At 39.5% G+C, this 18,744-nt stretch overlaps 1 protein-coding gene across 12 annotated transcripts in view; it reads right to left on the reverse strand.

Annotated features, from left to right (window-relative positions):
- Nucleotides 1-943: 943 nt before the first annotated feature.
- The window catches only part of DISP1 (dispatched RND transporter family member 1), a 180,356-nt gene continuing 162,555 nt past the window's right edge, over nucleotides 944-18,744 (reverse strand). For 10 of the 12 annotated variants that reach the window (XM_045010597.1, XM_045010602.1, XM_045010606.1 and 7 more), the window contains 5 exons: nucleotides 16,601-16,724; nucleotides 15,044-15,171; nucleotides 14,480-14,577; nucleotides 11,305-11,402; nucleotides 945-5,537 (listed from right to left, as the gene is read on the reverse strand). In XM_045010597.1, coding sequence (XP_044866532.1) covers nucleotides 1,929-5,537; nucleotides 11,305-11,402; nucleotides 14,480-14,577; nucleotides 15,044-15,171; nucleotides 16,601-16,724 — 4,057 coding nt within the window. In that variant the 3' untranslated portion in view covers nucleotides 945-1,928. Of the gene's footprint in view, nucleotides 5,538-11,304; nucleotides 11,403-14,479; nucleotides 14,578-15,043; nucleotides 15,172-16,600; nucleotides 16,725-18,744 lie in introns of all 12 variants that reach the window. The other 2 variants (XM_045010603.1, XM_045010608.1) reach the window with 2 other exon arrangements.

Consider the following 18,744-nt stretch of genomic DNA (forward strand, 5'->3'; position numbering starts at 1 on the left):
ATCTGACATCTGAGAAAACTCTGCAGTTATGTGAATATAAAATACTTGAAATCCAATGTCTTGGTTATGTGACTTGGACCAATATTTGTAATTATGTCAGGGTTTGGAACTCCTTTGGGTAAGCAAACCTCAATGTGAAATTAAACCCTAATTGTTTAAAGCCTTTTTGACTTGATCTCCTCCAGCCTACCATCAACAAGACTATAGCATAGTTATCAACCGTGCGTCATCTGCAGGGGTTTCACTTCCCACTTGTACAGTACTCAGTGAAAAATACTACATTGGAAGACCTCTCACTCCTGATTTTAATATTAAATTACATATACGATTTGTCTGCTATTGTCATTAAAAAGTAGGCATTTTCCAGTTACCATCTGAATTAAGGTTACCACTGTTAACCTATGTCCTTAAGAGGTCTCTATATAGTAACTATTGTAGTAAGAGGAGGCCCTAAGATATAAACCTTGGTATCAGAGGCCTGAGGCCTAAACTAAAGTAATGGTCAAGACTTTGCTAACATAAAGCAAAGTTAAGCTGTGAGCCAGAGGCAGGCCCTGCTCACAGAAGCTGGCAAGGAAAGGGCTGATGCTGCAAGAAAATACGTACCTAAAAGGTACTGAACAGTAGATATCAGAACATTCACATACTTGCACATTCCACACAGATAAAGAACAGGCTGGCCCATCCCAATGACAGGGGCAAAAGGGTAATATGATGGACAGAGTTGTTTTGACCGAACCAACATGTACAAGGTGAGAGGCGGCATCTTACTACGTAAAGGGGTTGTACCTTGCTACGTAGAGGGGTTGTACCTCATACGTCAGGAGTGATGTGTAACTTGTTTGTACCTGTGTATAAGAATGCATCTCTGGGGCGGTGTCTTTGTCCAACCAAGCGGGCAGTGGAAAGTCCCGCCACTGACTGAGACGGGTCCATTGCCAAGAGGCACTTTCTCGTAGTATGCCCTGAATTAGGCTAAGAAACCTACAGGGAACTGCAATTGTGTCCGAGGTTGTGTCCGAGGTTGCAATAAACCTAGCCAACGTGGCTTTGCATCTTACTGGACTTTGTGGTTATTGGGGGTTCTCGTCGGGTCTGCTGTGCCAGCTATCTGCAGAGCTGGGGCAGCACACAGAGGGAACACACGCACGCAGCCAAGTGATATCAACATTGGAGAAAGCAAAGCACCACACCGGTATTAACTCTGACAACACTTCTGACAACAACTATCACTAATGGCCAGTTTTAAATGGGTTCTACTGTACAGCAAATATATCTAGTAATGACATCCAGTGCATCTCTCTCTCTGTTGACCTCCAAAGGGGCTGCTTTTCTTATTTCATTATATCACATTAACAATTAAACATACTCCCAACTGAACACTCTGAGAACATGGGCTACAGGAGATCTTGATTCAAAACAACCATGGCAACTCCTGCTCTTTCAGGTGCCAGCATTGTGTTCAGCAGAAGGGCTGATTAGATTTGAATCATTCATAACTCCTGTAAACCTCCTAAGAGAGCAAAGGAATAGAGTAGGGAGTATACTTGGACAATATGGCAGCATCCCCTTCCCTCAAAATTTTACCAAATCTCCTAAATCGTGGTCTGAGAAAGTGGACAGTCTCTTTGGAATGCTTTATTTTTCAGCATGGTGGGAAAAGGAGAACTCAGACTCAAATATCTGGGACAAAAACTAAATTAAGTGTAAGTCCTCTTACTACTTACAGAAAGTCATTCTCAACAACATCAGGTTTCATTACACAGTAATGGTTTTTTTAACTAATTTTAACAAATGTTCATTGTTCGGTAAAATATATATTCCATTTCAAAATGGTGCTATAATATAAATTTGTTTTATCCATAGTGTTGTTTTTTAATTAAATTAATTTTAAAAGAGAGACATAGGATTGCCAAATGTAAGATTTATTATAGCGTTCTTATTAACAAACTTTCATTGGAAAGTTCTGGATGCATTAACAGAGCAGGCACATTGGCTTCAATGTTTGGCATTTGACCGTCAACAGAATTGCACTTCACTGTTATAGTTCTGTTACAATATTGTGTATTTTCAGGGCAAGACTCATACCCAGCCTCTCTCACTGTACTGTTCAGTATGCGTTTCTGATCATTTTGGTCAGCCTTCAAAAGTTGGCCAGTTTGTGATGGATTCGGATCTATCTTGATTTCAGTTATCTTCTTCTGCTTTGATACTGAAGTTCTCTTATCTTCATTCCCACTTACTTCTGTACCCCTTAAATCACACTTGTCTCTGATTTTACAGAGTCCCTTTTGGTTACTTGATACATTATTCTCAGCTTCAGAACAAGGTTTTATAAGAGAACCAGCACTTCTGCAGATAAATGGTGAGGAGCTTGTCACCTTTGGAAGAGTTCTTATGCTCTCCTCTGTATTCTGAAGACTAGGTGTATCTCTCCTGTTTATTCTTGCATGTGTTTGAAACTGCTGTACTGAATGCAGAAAAAAATTTCTAGGCAGAGAGTTCTGCATCGTGGGTCTTTTCAGTCTCCCCTGAAGACAACTGCAATGGAGCACATGTTGGACTGGGGGAACATAGCTTTCAACAGCTTGCTGTAAAACATTTACAGGCGGCACAGAGTTTTGGATCTGCACAACATTACCAGATGATGGAGCACAATGGTAGCACAAAGTGTCACTTAACTGCCTATATGCATCTGGACAGCTGCACTGCCTGTTCTGAGAGGAGAGTGGGCACACAGGATGCTGGTCGACGCATGGCTGTACCATGGTTGAGCCGGCTTCATTTTTGTTGCTTTTATTCAATTCACTGTTATATGCTGAATGCACAGGCATGCATGCATTTGGGGGTCTGCCATTGAAAAGTTCTGAGCAGATGTGGGTTTCTTCATAACTTACTTTCTCCGATGAATTACAATTACTGGTATGTGATGCCAGAGGCTCTAACTCATAATGCTCCTGCTCCATTTCTGGTTTTTGCCCTCCAGAATCCAACTGAACTGTGTTGACAGGATGTGCTTTGTTTTGTCCCTGGTCTCCTTGGCTTCCTGACAAACCTTGGGAGAAGACATTGCATTGCAATTTTTTTGGCAGAGGAATCTGGCCACAAGTGCCTTGAGGTCCAAGGCAACGGCACATGCATTGGAAAAAGAAGGTTGCAAAAGCCCAACTAATGCACATTATAAGCATCATGAAAGTGCCAAGTTGGGTGTATGCTAAAACCGTGGAAGGCATCATCATTGCTCCAGCCACAAATGTGGTCAACGCAGCCATTGCAATTGCAGAGCCCATGCGGCTTAGAGAGAAGATGACTTTTCCTTCTCGGTCTGGATCAGGAGCTAAGCGGTAAGCAACTCCGTAGTGAACAGCGAAGTCCACAGATAAGCCAACAGCTACAGAAATAGTGACAGACTCTAACACATTTAGCTCCCATCCGAGAAGAACCAGAGAGCCAACAGTGACAAATATAGTTCCAGCTATAGAAACTATTGCATAAAGGCTTATAATTATATTCCAAGTTGTAAGCAACATTACACTAAATGCAACAGCAACTGAAAGACCCATAGCAATCAGAGTACCATCAGAAAGACTGTCCTGCAGGTCATAGAACTCTAAATTACTCACAAACCATCCATTGCCAAGACCCTCAGGAGCAGAACTAAGCTCATTTGAAATCCATGAATCCACCTCTCTGTAAAACTGATGCATTTTCTCATAAGCCAGTGTGAAGAGATAGGTGCTCTGGAACTCCAGTACCACAGCCCTGATGGTATCGTTTATGTCAAAGCGAGGCCCTGGGGTTTTGCTGTACAAATGGTACCCAGTGCTTCTTTCTAACTCCATGATGGCTCTCTTGATGCATAACTCAAAAACTTCTTGTTTGTATGGAAATCTCCAATGGCTACAGCAGGGATAAAGAGCTGGCTCATCACAGTCCTGATTTTCCATCCACTGCTTAAATGTCTCAATAAAGCAGCTAGCAAAGTCTTGTTCTTCAGTTTGGTAATAAAACGTTTGATTTCTTAACTTCTGGCAAAAATGTAAAATCCAGACCTGTGAAGCTGGGCTTGCAATATTAAAACTGCTGTCTAGTTTCAGCTTTCCTTTACTTTTAGGATTTAGAGGATCTCCATTATCTTCAGGAGAGACGCCCCAGATTACTGTAATTGGCATGTGGAGTTCCTCTCCATGGTGGACACGTTCAAACATAAAAAGCTTTTTGTACTCTGCATCATAGCGTTCAAAAGGGTGAGAAGACCTAAACACCTGAAACTCAGAGAGCTCCAGTGATGGTAATTTCATTTTTGGATTAACACATACAATATATGCTCCACCTACAGTTAAAGCAAGGAACCAGAACAGCCAAATATATCGAAACTTGATAACGATGCATGGCAAGACTTTTTCAAAAAATATCCTGGATGCTTCTGAGACTGCAAAAATAATCTTGTGGCACACTTGGCACAACACTGTGCAGCAGCCTTTGTTGCTATATACCCTTTGCTGAGGTTTTTTGAAGCAAGTGAATATATTGAGAAGATACCGTTCATGTAACACAACTACTGCTGGTAACCATGTTACCATTAAAACATAATTCACCAATATGGCAGTGCCAGCGTAAACACCAAAACATCGGATTGCTGTAATATTGCTGACATAATTAGCATAGAAGGCAGCTGCGGTGGTAAAACTGGTTACAAACATGGAAAGAGCAGCATGTTGCAAGGTGATGCTGACCGTCTCAGAAGTATCAGCGTGAGATTTATCAAATTTTGTGTAGTTCCAAACATCACACAGGACAAAAGCATCATCTGCACCGATTCCAACAAGAATAATTAATGCAGTGAGGTTCATAAAAGGGAAAAACTCAAAATTAAATACTACCCGATAAAGAAAGTAAGATACAATCAAGGAACTAATTATTGCAAACATGGTCATCAGCGTGATAAACATGGACTTTGTGTACACACACATGACTAAGAGAACAATGACAATGGCTATGGCAGGATACACAGTATCCATTAATAGGTAATCTTGAAATAAACTATGTTTTATTCCAAACTCAATCCCTGTGATGGTCGTTATACCATCAGAAGAGTTCCAGTTCTCAAAATTATCCAGGTAAATGTTCATCATGCTTTCTCCTTTTTCTGTTGGAGAGAAGAGCATACTGTACTTTAAAGCTGGCAAGACATAGTCAGCAGTCTTTGGGCTTAGAAAATCTTTGTCCACTAGATAGTGCAGAATCTGGTAAACAGCATTGTACTTTGTACATTTACGAGGCACATTTGTACATTTGAGCTGGTCCTTCCTTTTGGCTGCCACATCCCAGCAATCTGGCCCCAGGGTTCCGTTATAGTAGTATTTGGCACATGTACGAAGCAGCTTTAGGGTGTGAGAAACATCTCGTTCTACAATTTTTTGACATGATGATCTGTTGTTTAGAATGGCAATATAGTTGCCCAGCGTCCAGCTGGGACAGCATGAAGCAGCAGTGGTCCTCTGGCAGAGATCACCAAATTGGGAATGAGATCTTATCTGTGAAGAGACAGACACTGAGTTATAACATTAGGGCAAGAGGCATTTAAACAGGGTGCTTTGCATTTAATTTTTAAATTTCAAATAATTCACAGACAGGTTCATCGAGGAGGGATGAAAGTTACTTATGGAATTCTGTGCCAATATTTGTAATTCTTAAGCACACATACACACAGGCCCTGATCCTTCTCCCAAATACATCAAGGTAAATCAGGAGACCCTCCACAGAAGTTCATAGAGTCCTAACAGTGTAAAAACTAGTATAAGTGATAGGACAATCAGACCCATATGCTCAGAAATTTTAAGAATATTGTACGTTAGCAACTACAGTCTAGTATATAAGAACACAGGACTGGAAGGAACCTTCTGGTTATTGAGTCCAGTCTCCTGCTGTCACAGGCAACCCTGTCATATAATCCCATTCATAAATTCATTAAGATCCATCTTAAACCCAATTAGATTGCCCCCACTATTCCTACTGGAAGGCTGTTCCAGAACCTCACTCTTCTCATGATTAGAAGCCTTCTTCTACTTCTGCTTGAAGACGCAGCAACTGAGGTGCACTCTTTCCCTCTAATGCTCCCCAACGTTTATTTTTCTAAACTAATCAGTTGCCCAGAGAGTTGGTTGCGATTTGTTCCTCACCCCTCCTGAGACCACACAAAGATGATCCTAGAAGCTGTAGGTACTTCTTCTGGCAGCTCTAGCACAAGCGGATGGGATAGCTCAGGACAAGGAGCTACGTAACCTAAGCTCCCTTCTACAGCCCCCTTTGTACATGAGACATTTTTGTCTTTCTGCATCTGGCTGACTTTCCTCTGAATGACTCTAAAGCCTTGTCTACGTATGAAAATTATACCCATTTAACTCCTTAGATTGAGAAACTGATTTAGTTAAATCAGTTAAATTAGCTCCATCGGTGTAGGAACTCTTATTTCAGCATAAAAAGTGCCTAATTCTGATTTAACTAAAATGGGTAAGGAACCGACTTAAGCTAAATCAATATGAAGCACTCCAAAGTAAGGGTGTTCAAAAAGAGGGTTGTACTGATTTAACTACATCAGTTTCTTACCTAATATAGTTACATCAGTAAAATTTTCTCAAGTAGACAAAGCCTAAAGGCTAAATAAGGGCTCGAAGAATTTAAGACCCCCAGATTCCATGCACACACTGCGAGTCCAAACTCCTGGCTTGGAAAGAACAATGAATTGGAACCAATCTTGCAAACACTCCAGCATGGGCATAACTTCACTCACTTTAATGTGAAGTTACACATGTGCCTAAGTGTTTACAGGAGTGAGCCCTGAAACCTTTATCCATGCAGATTTCAGATCAGCTAAATAAGTGACATACGACTTCTTATTTATACTGAAATTACACTGGGTTATCATCAGTGATCACTTTTTAACACACACAAAACCCACAATTTGGGGATTGTCATGATGGTTATAAAAAGCTTTAATATGGACTTAATTTTGTCAAACAATTCCTGAACAAGAATGACCTGACATTCCATAAAAACAGGATAATTCACATTTGATTGTTTCCAGATAAATACACTCACATATGCAAACTCAGGAAAAAATGAACAACCTAATAAATAAAAGGAAGCACTGGAATAGCATATCTGTATTTTTCATGGCACATCTCCAGATTTATCCTATGAGGATATAATATGCAAGTTCTGGGTCAGCCAAGCGAACTGGGAGGAAAGGATTGCATTGTTCTCTCTACATAGTCAAGTTCAAGATGGGACAATGAGGCTTATATGTTATTCTTCAATACTCGCTGTAAGCTATAAACATTTGCTGGTAAAGTAACTGTTGCCAAAGATCAAGTAACACAAGCTGGCAGCTGAAACTTGGAAAGAAAAAACAAAATTTAGTCTGGAATAACTTTTTAAAGCATTATGTAAAAACATTATTTACAAAACATTAGCATTGCAGGATTAGGCCCTACTTTGTTGACTGATCAAAAGATATTGCCAAGGTTAGTTGGAGGGCCAGCGCCAGGCACCAGCTCAGCAAGCAGGTGCTTGGGGCGGCCAAGGGGAAGGGACGGCACGTCGGGCTCTTTGGTGGCAGGTCCCTTGGTCCCTCTCGGAGGGAAGGACCTGCTGCCGAAGAAGAAAGCGGCGCGGTGGAGCTGCTGCCGATTGCAATCGCGATCACCTTTTTTTCCCCCCCTCTCTCTTTCTGCTTGGGGTGGAAAAACCCTGGAGCTGGCCCTGGTTAGTTGGTACTTGCCAGGTCAGCTGTGTCACTGGCAACATCTCCATTTGTTACTGGGATATCTAAAGACGTGAAGGTGTGCATTCTGCATGTATGCTACCTACAAGGGCACGTCAGCTTGGCAAATGGATCTGCCTGGTGATGTAGGCTTGTGCTCCTATATTTGGAATCTTTGAAGTTTATGAAAAATAGAAGCATACGGATAGTAAGGGAAGCTTCCTGTAATTGATGTGGGAAGGAAAGGACTTCTCTAATTCTAGTAATTTAAAAATTAGGGGCCGGATCCTGTAGCCAGTCTGCATGTGGAATTTCCATTGAAGATTATGGGAATGCCATGTGCTGAGCAGTTGCAGGACGGCGCCCTAAGTATTAGTAAATCAGATGGTTAAAGTTGTTATAATATACCCAGGATAGTTTCTGTGTTTAAATGTTAAGCAGCTGGAAATAAGATTTTAGAGATCCCTTCTTCTATTGATGTGTAGGAGATTTATACAGATAGCTCATATTATTGCAAATAATAGTTTGGCACAGAAATCCTACATATCAAGAGTAAAATATATGAAACCTTTAAGTTTGCACTCAACTTAACTTGCAAAATTCCAGAAAATGTACTGCCTAGTTTTGCTACCATTGAATTTAATGAAAGTTTTGCCACTGATTTCAATGAAAGCAGAACTGAGGCCCTTAATCAGGCATGAATTTAATAAGTGAACTGTAGCCAACAGAAGAGAGTGTCTAACAAAGACTAAAAGTCAAAAAACACACCAATTTCTTGAGACTAGTTAGAGTGGACACTGACTTGTGCAGTAAGAGGTCAAATACCGGCAAAAGAACATAGCAATTGAAAGCAGGGCACATCTAAGCACCTCATGAGATCCAGGAGGTGCTTGAAAAGGAATTACATTTCTGTATGGCTTAAGCAATGTCACGAGCCATTTAGAAGCAATATTTTTATGAAAACAAGTTTTCGTCCAGATTGTCTAAGCAACTGGCATCTAGTTTAACTAATTTTTAATTAAAAGTACTGTGCATATAGACAGGTAATAATTATAACATCCATTCTTATCAAGTTATAAATCCAACTAACTAGCTAGCCACGCCACCACCTTGCTACATGCAATTGTGCTCTCCAACTCACTGCTTGATGATTAAATGCTTAACTACAAATCGAGGTTACAAGAAAAAGATCTCTTGTCCAAAATGTTTGATCTGCTACAAATATCCTATAGAAAATATCTACAGACACTGCTAAAGCTTCCATAATCCTAGTACTTAAGTGGTAGTTTGTTTGTTTTTTAAGGGAGAGACGTTTTCATGGCTTACTATATGGTGCTTTTTCTTCGAAGTAGCTTCCTCTTATTCTCCCTTGCAAAGGGTTGACTACTTTTTGGCAATCAGGACTTTTAAATAAGTAGTATTGAGATAATAAATTCTAAAAGTTCAAGGTATATTTAGAATAAAAGGGTAAATTTTTCAGTAACAATACAAGCTCCACAAAATTATCCTTCAGATGTAGCAAGCTGTCTTCATTTAGTTATCCAAAAATATGTTTCCTTTTTATTTATGACACAAATATGCTGTGCCCTGGACTGATCAATGATGAGTGGCATTTATTTGAAACAGCTGTCTATGTGGACATTCACAGACTAGCACTTCTTAGATAGCATTTAGAATTAGTCCTTTATATTTAAGTGTCACATACAAATAAAATATAACTTGATATCTTAACTTCAGAGTCACTGCCATGACTCCAGAAATCCTACAAAAATTGGGAGTGACTATAGGAAACCACCGTCGTCTTGATTTTGTTAATCTAAATTTCAGCAAGATTAATTTCTTGGCACCACTGGCTGTAACATATTTCACTGCTTATATTGGGAAACTCAGAATCCTAGGCAAGGAAATATAAGCTAAAAAAAAGGGGGAGGAAATTGGCTCTCTTAAGGTGACTGCCTGACGACACTGATAAATCAACTCTTGATCAAATATCACAATCTAAAAATACATGTCTGGTTAAATGCCTATGTCTTGTTTGTTAGGTTAATTGGTGATGGGAATTTTGTTTGGTGAGGGGGAAAGATAATGGAAATCAACTGATCATTACTAAGGCCATATATTTTTCATTTTATCTAAGTTAATTTCTACACCAGGTCTCTGAGTTTACAAAAAATTACAGTTGCATTGCAATTTAAAGCATTGTGTTTTCAGCGAGTGAGAAGCTTATACTTTTCAGATGTCTTATTCAAATACATTATGCCTTTTAGTTCGGAATGGACTTTGTAACTGTCAGTTAACGTCCATTATTAGTTGAAACCAGACATCAATCTCAACTACGTGCACAGTTAACTTCTAACACATGCAAGACCAACTATTAAATTCCCTAGGGCTGGCTGTTGCTCCCATCCTGTAAAGAGTCAAAATGATAAAGGCAAGGCCCTATTGACACTGACCATGGAAAAAATATCTACTAGTCCGGGTTGACAGGGACAAAGTGTCTTCTTTCATTCTCTCATGTTCTAAGGTAGAAGTAAATGTTTATTTCAGAACTATGCAATCTGGACTGGATTACTTTTGCTGTTTGCCTAGAAACTGTATTTATGTCCCTCTGATGTCTCTGATGCCAAGCTATTCTCTTTTGAGTTCATAGGGCTAAGTGACCAGGGCCGGCTCCAGAGCCCAGCGTGGCAAGCACCCGCCTGGGGCGGCCCTTTCCCGGGGGGGCGGCAGGCTGGGCCGGCGGACCTGCCGCAGTCATGCCTGCGGGAGGTCCGCCGGAGCCCCGGGAGCAGCGGACCTGCCGCAGGCATGACTGCGGAGGGGACGCTCGGCCGGCGGCTCCAGCGGACCTCCCGCAGGCATGACTGCGGACGGTTCGCTGGTCCCGCGGCTCAGCTGGACCTCCCGCAGGCATGCCTGCGGCAGCTCAACCGGAGCCGCCGGACCAGCGAACCGCCCGCAGCTGCGGGAGGTCCAGCCGAGCCGCGCGACCAGCGGACCCTCCGCAGTCATGCCCGCGGGAGGTCCGCTGCTCCCGCGGCTCGGGGGCGCCTCCCGGGCATGACTGCTTGGGGCGGCCAAATTTGTAGAGCCGCCCCTGTAAGTGACCCACTGACAGCAAGAGATGTGTACAGAACAGAACAAAGATGCTGACAGACTGTTTTAAGGGAAATAAAAGTAATGGGCAAAAATGAAATCCTTGCCTTCTTTGGGAAACAAAATGGTTGGTGTATTATTATGAAAGGAAATACACTGCAAAAGAATAAAATGTACCCTTCAGTACAGAAAGTGTTGGAGCACGGAAATAGGCTTTATCTTTAGTGAAGATCACTTGAGGTGCAAAACCAGAAATTCTGATCTGTAATCTGGCAAAATTGTTTTTGAACTAGTGCCTGCCCATGGATTGCTTACTCTGCAGTAAGAAAACAACTTGAAATGCTTTCATCTAGTGGTTAGCTATAACGGACAAGGAGTTTCAAATATACATTTTCATCTGGATTAAGCAGAGTAAAGGTTTTTTGTTTTTTTTTTTTACTTACCCTCAAATTATCTACATTGCACATTGATTTAATTGCATGCAAGTTCCACAAGTTCTCTCCTTCTGTGGAAGTAAATACCACTCGTGAGTATCGATCACCTGGAAATATAGTAAGAGGGTTTATGAATTTATCAGGTATGTCTGATATAAGAGACTAAAACAGATTCCCATCATTCAAAAAGTAGATAATTATTTTAACTGTAAGTCTTCAGAACATTTGTCTGAAGATGGGAAACTACCTTTTTTCAAGAGAGGAGATGGTCTCTTTATCTGAAAGACTTGATTCCTATAAGAGCTTCAATCTCCCTCAACATCTTAAAGCTGAAAGAATTCTCTAAACTTCAGTCTCCTATCTTATTCAATTTTATACAGTTCAGAAATCTTAATAAATTTCTAGCCACGCTTATTGTCTGTCCTCTGAAATCTGACAAGAAAGAAGGAAAGGTCTCAGCAGCAAACTATTATAGGCCTATCTTAATTCACAGCATATTGGTAGTGGATACATGATATAATCAGAGGCTGCCTTAGTGAAACAATACACTTGGGGATATCATTAATAATTACAAGGACATTTATAAAATGATTTCTTTGCTTTAGGGGCTGGTGACTTCAGTTGAAGTTTCTGGGAAGTCCTTGGGGCCTTTTTTAAAAAAATAAATAAATTTGTATTCTGGAAGTTATATAGGTCTAATGCACACAAATTCCACCGTAAGAGAAGCTTAATTTATTAGTTAAAAATATTAAGTTACTTTTATTTGAAACAGCTTTCAGTAACAGAGAATAATGTCTTAGTGGCTACCAGAACTTTATACTTAGCTAACCAGGAATGCATATTACACACACACAAATCTTAAGTACCTTGGAGTACAATATGGTACTTTGGGCTTCGTATTGCCTGATTTTGTGCAATTTGGGGACAGACATAGAAGAGGTCCAATAATTCACAATAATGCACTGTAAGTACAACAGGTAGAACAGATGAAGATACTAAAGCCAGAACAGCGAAAGCCAGACATGCCTTTGTAATTCTAAAGCAGATCTCAAGAAAAAAAATCTTGTCTTCCAAACTAAAATTTGAATATTTAACATCTTTGTAAAGTCAGTCTTACTATATGGCATGGAAACTTGTAGACTTAGTAAGGTCTTAATAACTAACCCCCAAGTTTTTTATAAACAACTGCTTTGGACAAATCCTCAGTATCAAATGGCCATCCCTCCCCACCCCCCCACCCCCCACACATCACAAATGAACTCTGGAGGAAGATGCAACAGAAACCTACAGGACAGGAAACTATAGAACAAAAATGGAGATGACTAGAACATACATGGAGGAAAGACTCAAATAACACAACAAAGCTGGTATTGGACTGGAACTCCCAGGGCAGGAGGCAATGAGGAGGCCAAGGATAACATGGCAATGCACAACAGAAGCAAAACTGAAAGCTATCTAAATGACATGGGAGGAAGTTAAGAGCAAGAGATCATCAAAGATGGGAGGCAGTGGTGAAGGCCCTACGTTCCACATAGTTTTGTAGTTGAACTTTAAAACATGCACTATTATGAAAAATTATTTCAATAGTCATCAGATTAAAAATCTTATTTTAACAAAAGAAAATAGCCAGATCTTCCCCTGTCAATGAGTAGAGGAGACCAAAAAAACCCAGCATGAGGTGCACCATACAGAATTGCCACGGAAGATGGGACAGGCTTTTCTAAGGCCTGGTCTACACGGGGGGCGGGGGGAATCAATCTAAGTTACGTAACTTCAGCTACATGAATAACGTAGCTGAAGTCAACGTACTTAGATCAACTTACTGTGGTGTCTTCACCATGGTGCGTTGACTGCTGCCGCTCCCCCATCGACTCTGCTTGTGCCTCTCGCCAAGCTGGAGTACAGGAGTCGATGGGAGAGTGCTCGGCGGTCGATTTATCGCATCTAGACTAGACACCATAAATTGACCCCGACTGGATCGATCACTGCCCGCGGATCCAGCGGGTAGTGAAGACATAGCCTAAGTGTTTTAGGAGTAGTGAGCCGTAGCCTCCCAAATCCTGGTGATCCTGAGGGCACACAGGGAGAGAAGTCAAGGAACAAAGAAGGCAAAGAGGTCCAAGATGAGAGAGCTACCTTGTTGCCATTGCCTGAGTCCCCTGGGATGGTGTAAATGCTATCATGGATGGGACTGTAGGAGTTAATGCTGCTTCAAGCAGTATTAACTCACAAGTGGATTTCAAGATAGATCGTCCCACATTTGCCCTTGCTCAGGAGAGATCTGCTTGGTCTCAATTATCTCCACTCATGGAAAGAGAAAGGATGATCTGGGCCAAATTTTCTTACTTTTGTTCGAAGACAGACCTTATTATTAAAAAAGAGAATTTTATAAAATCTACTTTGGTATTTACTTTGCCTCTCTCTCATTTTGACAATAGAAACAAATTAGTCACTTTCTAGTCAATTTCACATCCATGTTCTCATGCAGTGTTATTAACATTTATACTGCAGTAGGCTCCAGATCAAGACTGGGACCCATGGGTAAGTACTGTGTACACACATACCAAGACATGGTTCCTGTCCAAAAAGTGCTTACTATCACAAAGCTGAAATATGTGGCTGGTTAAATATGAAGAGGAATGTTTATTTGTTTTAAATGGCCTTCCCCTTGGGTATTTTAAATTTCATGGAAATGTTTCCATTGGTCTTAGGTTTTATAAAGGCTTGATTTTATAAAACCTAAATTTTGGGCCAGATTTGACCTCACAGATATCCTTTAAAAATAGTGTTGCAAGAAGAATATATAAGGAAAAGTGAATTTCTGTTTTTAGATTTAAGCTGAAGTACAGATAATGCATTACTAATGTCTTAATGTATATTAAGTGCTACTTCTGTACTAATGTATTTTAAGGTACTAACATTTAGGATTGTCAACAACTAAAACCAAAACCTTTTCAAGAAATGCTCTATAAGAAAAGATGAGGTGTAGTGCTTGGTGGGAACTGCTGATGGGAGTTTAAAATGTGATTTAGTCTAAATTTCTCAGAGCCTTATGCAAAGAGGAAGAAGGTGCATATCATAAATATAGGGAGCAAGACCTCTTTTTTCTAATAGCGAGACATTTCCTGTGAATATTCAATATTCCCACAGTATTCAGATTTACTATTAACACCATTCCACTCACTTGGAATATCGCAGAAAAAGCTGTCTTTGTGGAAATTCCAATCTGCTTGCCTTTTCTCTCTCTCATAGTGATCATCTGACCATCTGTCATCCTGATGACTAAAATGGAGGAAACATTTTTATCTTATTTGAACACAGAATATAAGATTCTTAAAAGGAGTTTCCTAACAACTTACATATTTTACTAGGTTTGGCCAGAGAAAATAGATACAAGTGCTCATATGACTTCAACATTCAATAACTCAAATATTCATGACACTTTTATCCTACTAGGGACCTTAAAGCATATTATCTTTATCTTAACACTGAAAAATTCTTGTAGTTCAAAGTGAAAGACACAAGACATTTTAAATGGTTACACTATATCATAGGGTAAGTTTTATCAAACCCTCTCTTCAGTCTAGTTCCATACATGAGGCCTAAGGAATATTTGGGGGGAGGAAGAGGGTTTGTCTGATCCAATGTCCCTTCAAGCCCATGGGAGTGTACTCATTGACTTCAGGGGGTGTTGGAGCAGGCTCTATTTCAGCAAGCTGAGACAATAAGATGATTAAAAAATTCTTACCTTTTAGCCTGTTCATCTGCATATTTAAAAGGATAATTTGCCAATGTTGCTTTGTACCCTGTGTTTTTCACCATATTATTCCATGTGACCAATCTCTGGCCTATTGCAGTCCCTCTTGGCTCGAAACCCTAAGGCAGAACATTACAGAATTTTATTAGTACATTTCATTCCGTTGCTTTAAAAGAAGAATGAAAAACATGAACATCAAAGTGACGGACAACTATAATTAGAAAGTTCAGTTACTCCAGACATCTAGTTTAGAGGTGGATTGCTTTATAACAGGATGTTTTGACACAATAATGACCAATTGCATACGTCTTACAGGGTGGTTATAAATTCTGATTTATGTTACACACCGTCAGTCAGAAATAGTGATTGTCTATATTGCCTAACCAATCAGTAAACTGGCTCTTGATATTTTCAGCGGATAACCGGTTTGAGCTAGCTTATCTCAATTACAGAATATTTTGTAGCTTGAGTAATTATCTCTGTTGTTATCTCTGCATGTCTCTTGTCTTTTCTCCATTCCCAGAAGAATAACTCAAAGCCTAAGAACCATTTAAAAGAAAAAAATGTCTTGACTAATGCAATTTAAAGGACTGCTAACTGTTTCAAGAAATACTAGTTTACTGAATTCCATTTTTTTTGTACAGCGGAATGGTATTATAGTATCAATATAACAGGAACTTTAGAATAGTCAAGTAAAACTCTTTCCATGACATTTCTAAATACATGGTTGAGCTGGTTCAGAACAAATAAGAACTGAACCGCAGTCTTTATCAGAATCAGATAAAGATTCCTTTCAGACCTTCAATATGGATAGGACTCCATCACTCAAAGGTTCTTAGGTTCCCTCTTCCTTTAATAGATCCAGGCACCCCACTCCGAAACCTAATTTAGAATGCATGATCTCCAGGATGGAGAACCTGTCTTCTGTTACTATGTTTTAATGCATGGAGTAAATTCACAACAATATTAAATGCATAGAAATTAATTTGTGGAACATGTATAAGTTTTAGATAGCTGTCTGCTGGGTACTGGAATTCAAATCTAGTGCATAACAGACACTGATGTGCAACCACCTCTTTGTATCCCTCTTAACTCTTTTGGTGTCTTGATCTACAAGGACATTTGCATTAGAAGAAATACCAGGAACTCTATGATCTACTACTCTCGTCCATAGGATTCATTAGATAAGTCTCACATCTGTTAGCCTTGCTAATACAAGAACTTCTCTCTTAAAATATACTCAGAACAACCCAAATAGATTTATGTTGACAGAAAACTGTCATTTTTACGAACAAAATCTGAAAAATTCAGCAGCTCTTCAGCTCTTGTGAAAATATAGCTGGGTCTGGACTGCAAAGTTCATAACCAAATGTCCTACAAGCTCAGGTGTGCTCAGATTTGGGGTTTTGGTTTGGGCACATCTGTATTGGAAAGCAATGTAACAAGTTCTCTAAATACTACTTACGTTACCTGTTTACTGTTATTGTTGGGGGAAATAGTAAAGCAGAGAAAATTATCTGACAGTACAGGAAACAGTTGCTAACTTACCAGCAAAGGATCAGAGAAGTCTGGAAGATCTGGAACTAATATGCCAACCAATGCGCACACCACTATTAATACAGTACACATGCCTAGAACCACCACAGGCCAGTCAGCTATCAGGGCTGCATAACTATAAGGAAAGAAAAAAAAAATCTTAGCAAGGAAAGAGGAATTTGAAAACAAAAGAAGGCAAGAACAGAATTATTTCACACCTCTTTCCTTATGGAATAAGACCCATCTAAAGCATGGTACTATTTTTTTATTACACCTAAATGGAGGCTTCAGACCTTTGCCAGGTATTTATGCGAGATCCAGTTTAATCTCATTTTCATCAAAAAAGATGATGTTAATCTCCAGCAAATCCCTCTCCTCTTGAAACTTCATTTGGGTTCTTGTTAGAAAAAGTCTTTTTCACCAGTCCATTGGTATTTCTTTCAAGATTGTTATAAAAATATAGATTTCAGTTTAGCATTTTTTGTGTGCTGCTACTGCCTCTAAGATGATTATTTCTGATTTACTCAAAAATAGATTTCTTTGGTTCACAGCTCAGGTAATAATTGCTACTTTTACTCAATCTATTCTAGCAACCATGGATAAAGCACAATTAACATCATTTTATGTCAAATTGCTTCATAAGACCAAGTATGCATTATTGATTTGTATACTACTTCCTCTACTTTATAGTTCTGGTTTGGTCAGAATGGTTTCCCTGATCCATACTACACAAGAAAATAAGTGATTTGCATAAGCCAAAAGAACCATTTGCTATGTAACTTAAATCTACAATTTAAAAAAGGTTACTCAGAGCCTATTATGGTAGTCCACAGAATTTGCTGCAAGTTCAAGGGTGAAAATAAACTGCAATACCCACACACATACTCAGATTTCAGTATATATCATATCTTGCTAATAAATTCTTGGAGCAAAGAAGCTTTTATATGCATAATTAAATATTTATCTCAATAAGAGGTTCTTGTTAAATTGACAAAAAGTGTGCAATAAAAAAAAGCAAGAAAATGAAACCCAGAAGTACGAAGTTCACTACAATTAGTCTTACATCAGTCACTTGAAATCAAGGTCCTGGAGTTCCAAGGACAACTTTACAGAAAGGTTATGCTGTCTAATCTTCAGAACAGAGGGGACAAAGTCCGGTGAGGTTTGTGATGCATTTTGAAAAAAACATTTGAGTATGAATCATAGCATATTGATAGTAGTTGTACACATGTAAATATTGATCAGGACAATTTATATTCCACTTCCTCCTCAATCTCCATGCAGACTAAAATAAAGGCTAGTTTATATTACAGCTCTCTCTACACCTACTTTCACTACCCTCAGAGACTTTTGTTCTTTTGAAAATCAGACCAGCACTACATCTGTATGTTCTTACCTGGACCCAGTTACCCTCTGTCCAGAGATTTTCTGTCCTATTGCTAAAACAAGATCTAATTCCCCTTTTTATCTAAAGGCAACAGGACAGCCACTCTGGCAGCAGTTTACCATTTCTCTATAATAAAACCAACAATATTCAACAATGCTGTTACTGACTGCCCTGGGAGTCCTCTGCAGTGTGCCTCAGCCTGAAAAATCTTCACTTCAGCAATGAGAAAGGGGTATGTTCTACAGGGTTCAGCACAGATTTGGGAAGATTCAAGTGCTATTGTGGCTTTGCCTCAGTTTCTCCATAGATAAATGTGGGATAATTTTTACCACTCTCACACAGGGATTCTCAAGCTTAATTAGTGAAAGTTTCTAAATCTGTTTGAAGTGCAAATTGTTATTAAATAAACATAAATGTACAATTTGCCCAAGTGTCCAACTGCGCAAAGTTTAAGGGAGAGGGAGTAGATGACTTAACATTTTTCTATTTACAGGATTCAATATTTCTATATACACCGGATTCTACATTGACTAGTTAAATGTTTGTCGAGAGCTCTGAAGACTTGAAAGTTATTTTTCACCATTGTGTTGCTACTGCAAGAATGATCCCTTTACCCTGTTGTGTGTATGATTCCATTTCCTGCTGAGCAGCTTGCTCTCATCTCAGTTGAGCAGAACTCTTCAATCAATAACTAACACTAAAGAAAGTTGTGGCCTATTTGACCTGTTTGAGGACTTTAATAAACCTTATATAGGAAACATTATCAGGT

Source organism: Mauremys mutica, chromosome 3 (assembly GCF_020497125.1).
Source record: "Mauremys mutica isolate MM-2020 ecotype Southern chromosome 3, ASM2049712v1, whole genome shotgun sequence".
Classification (NCBI taxonomy): Eukaryota; Metazoa; Chordata; order Testudines; family Geoemydidae; genus Mauremys; species Mauremys mutica.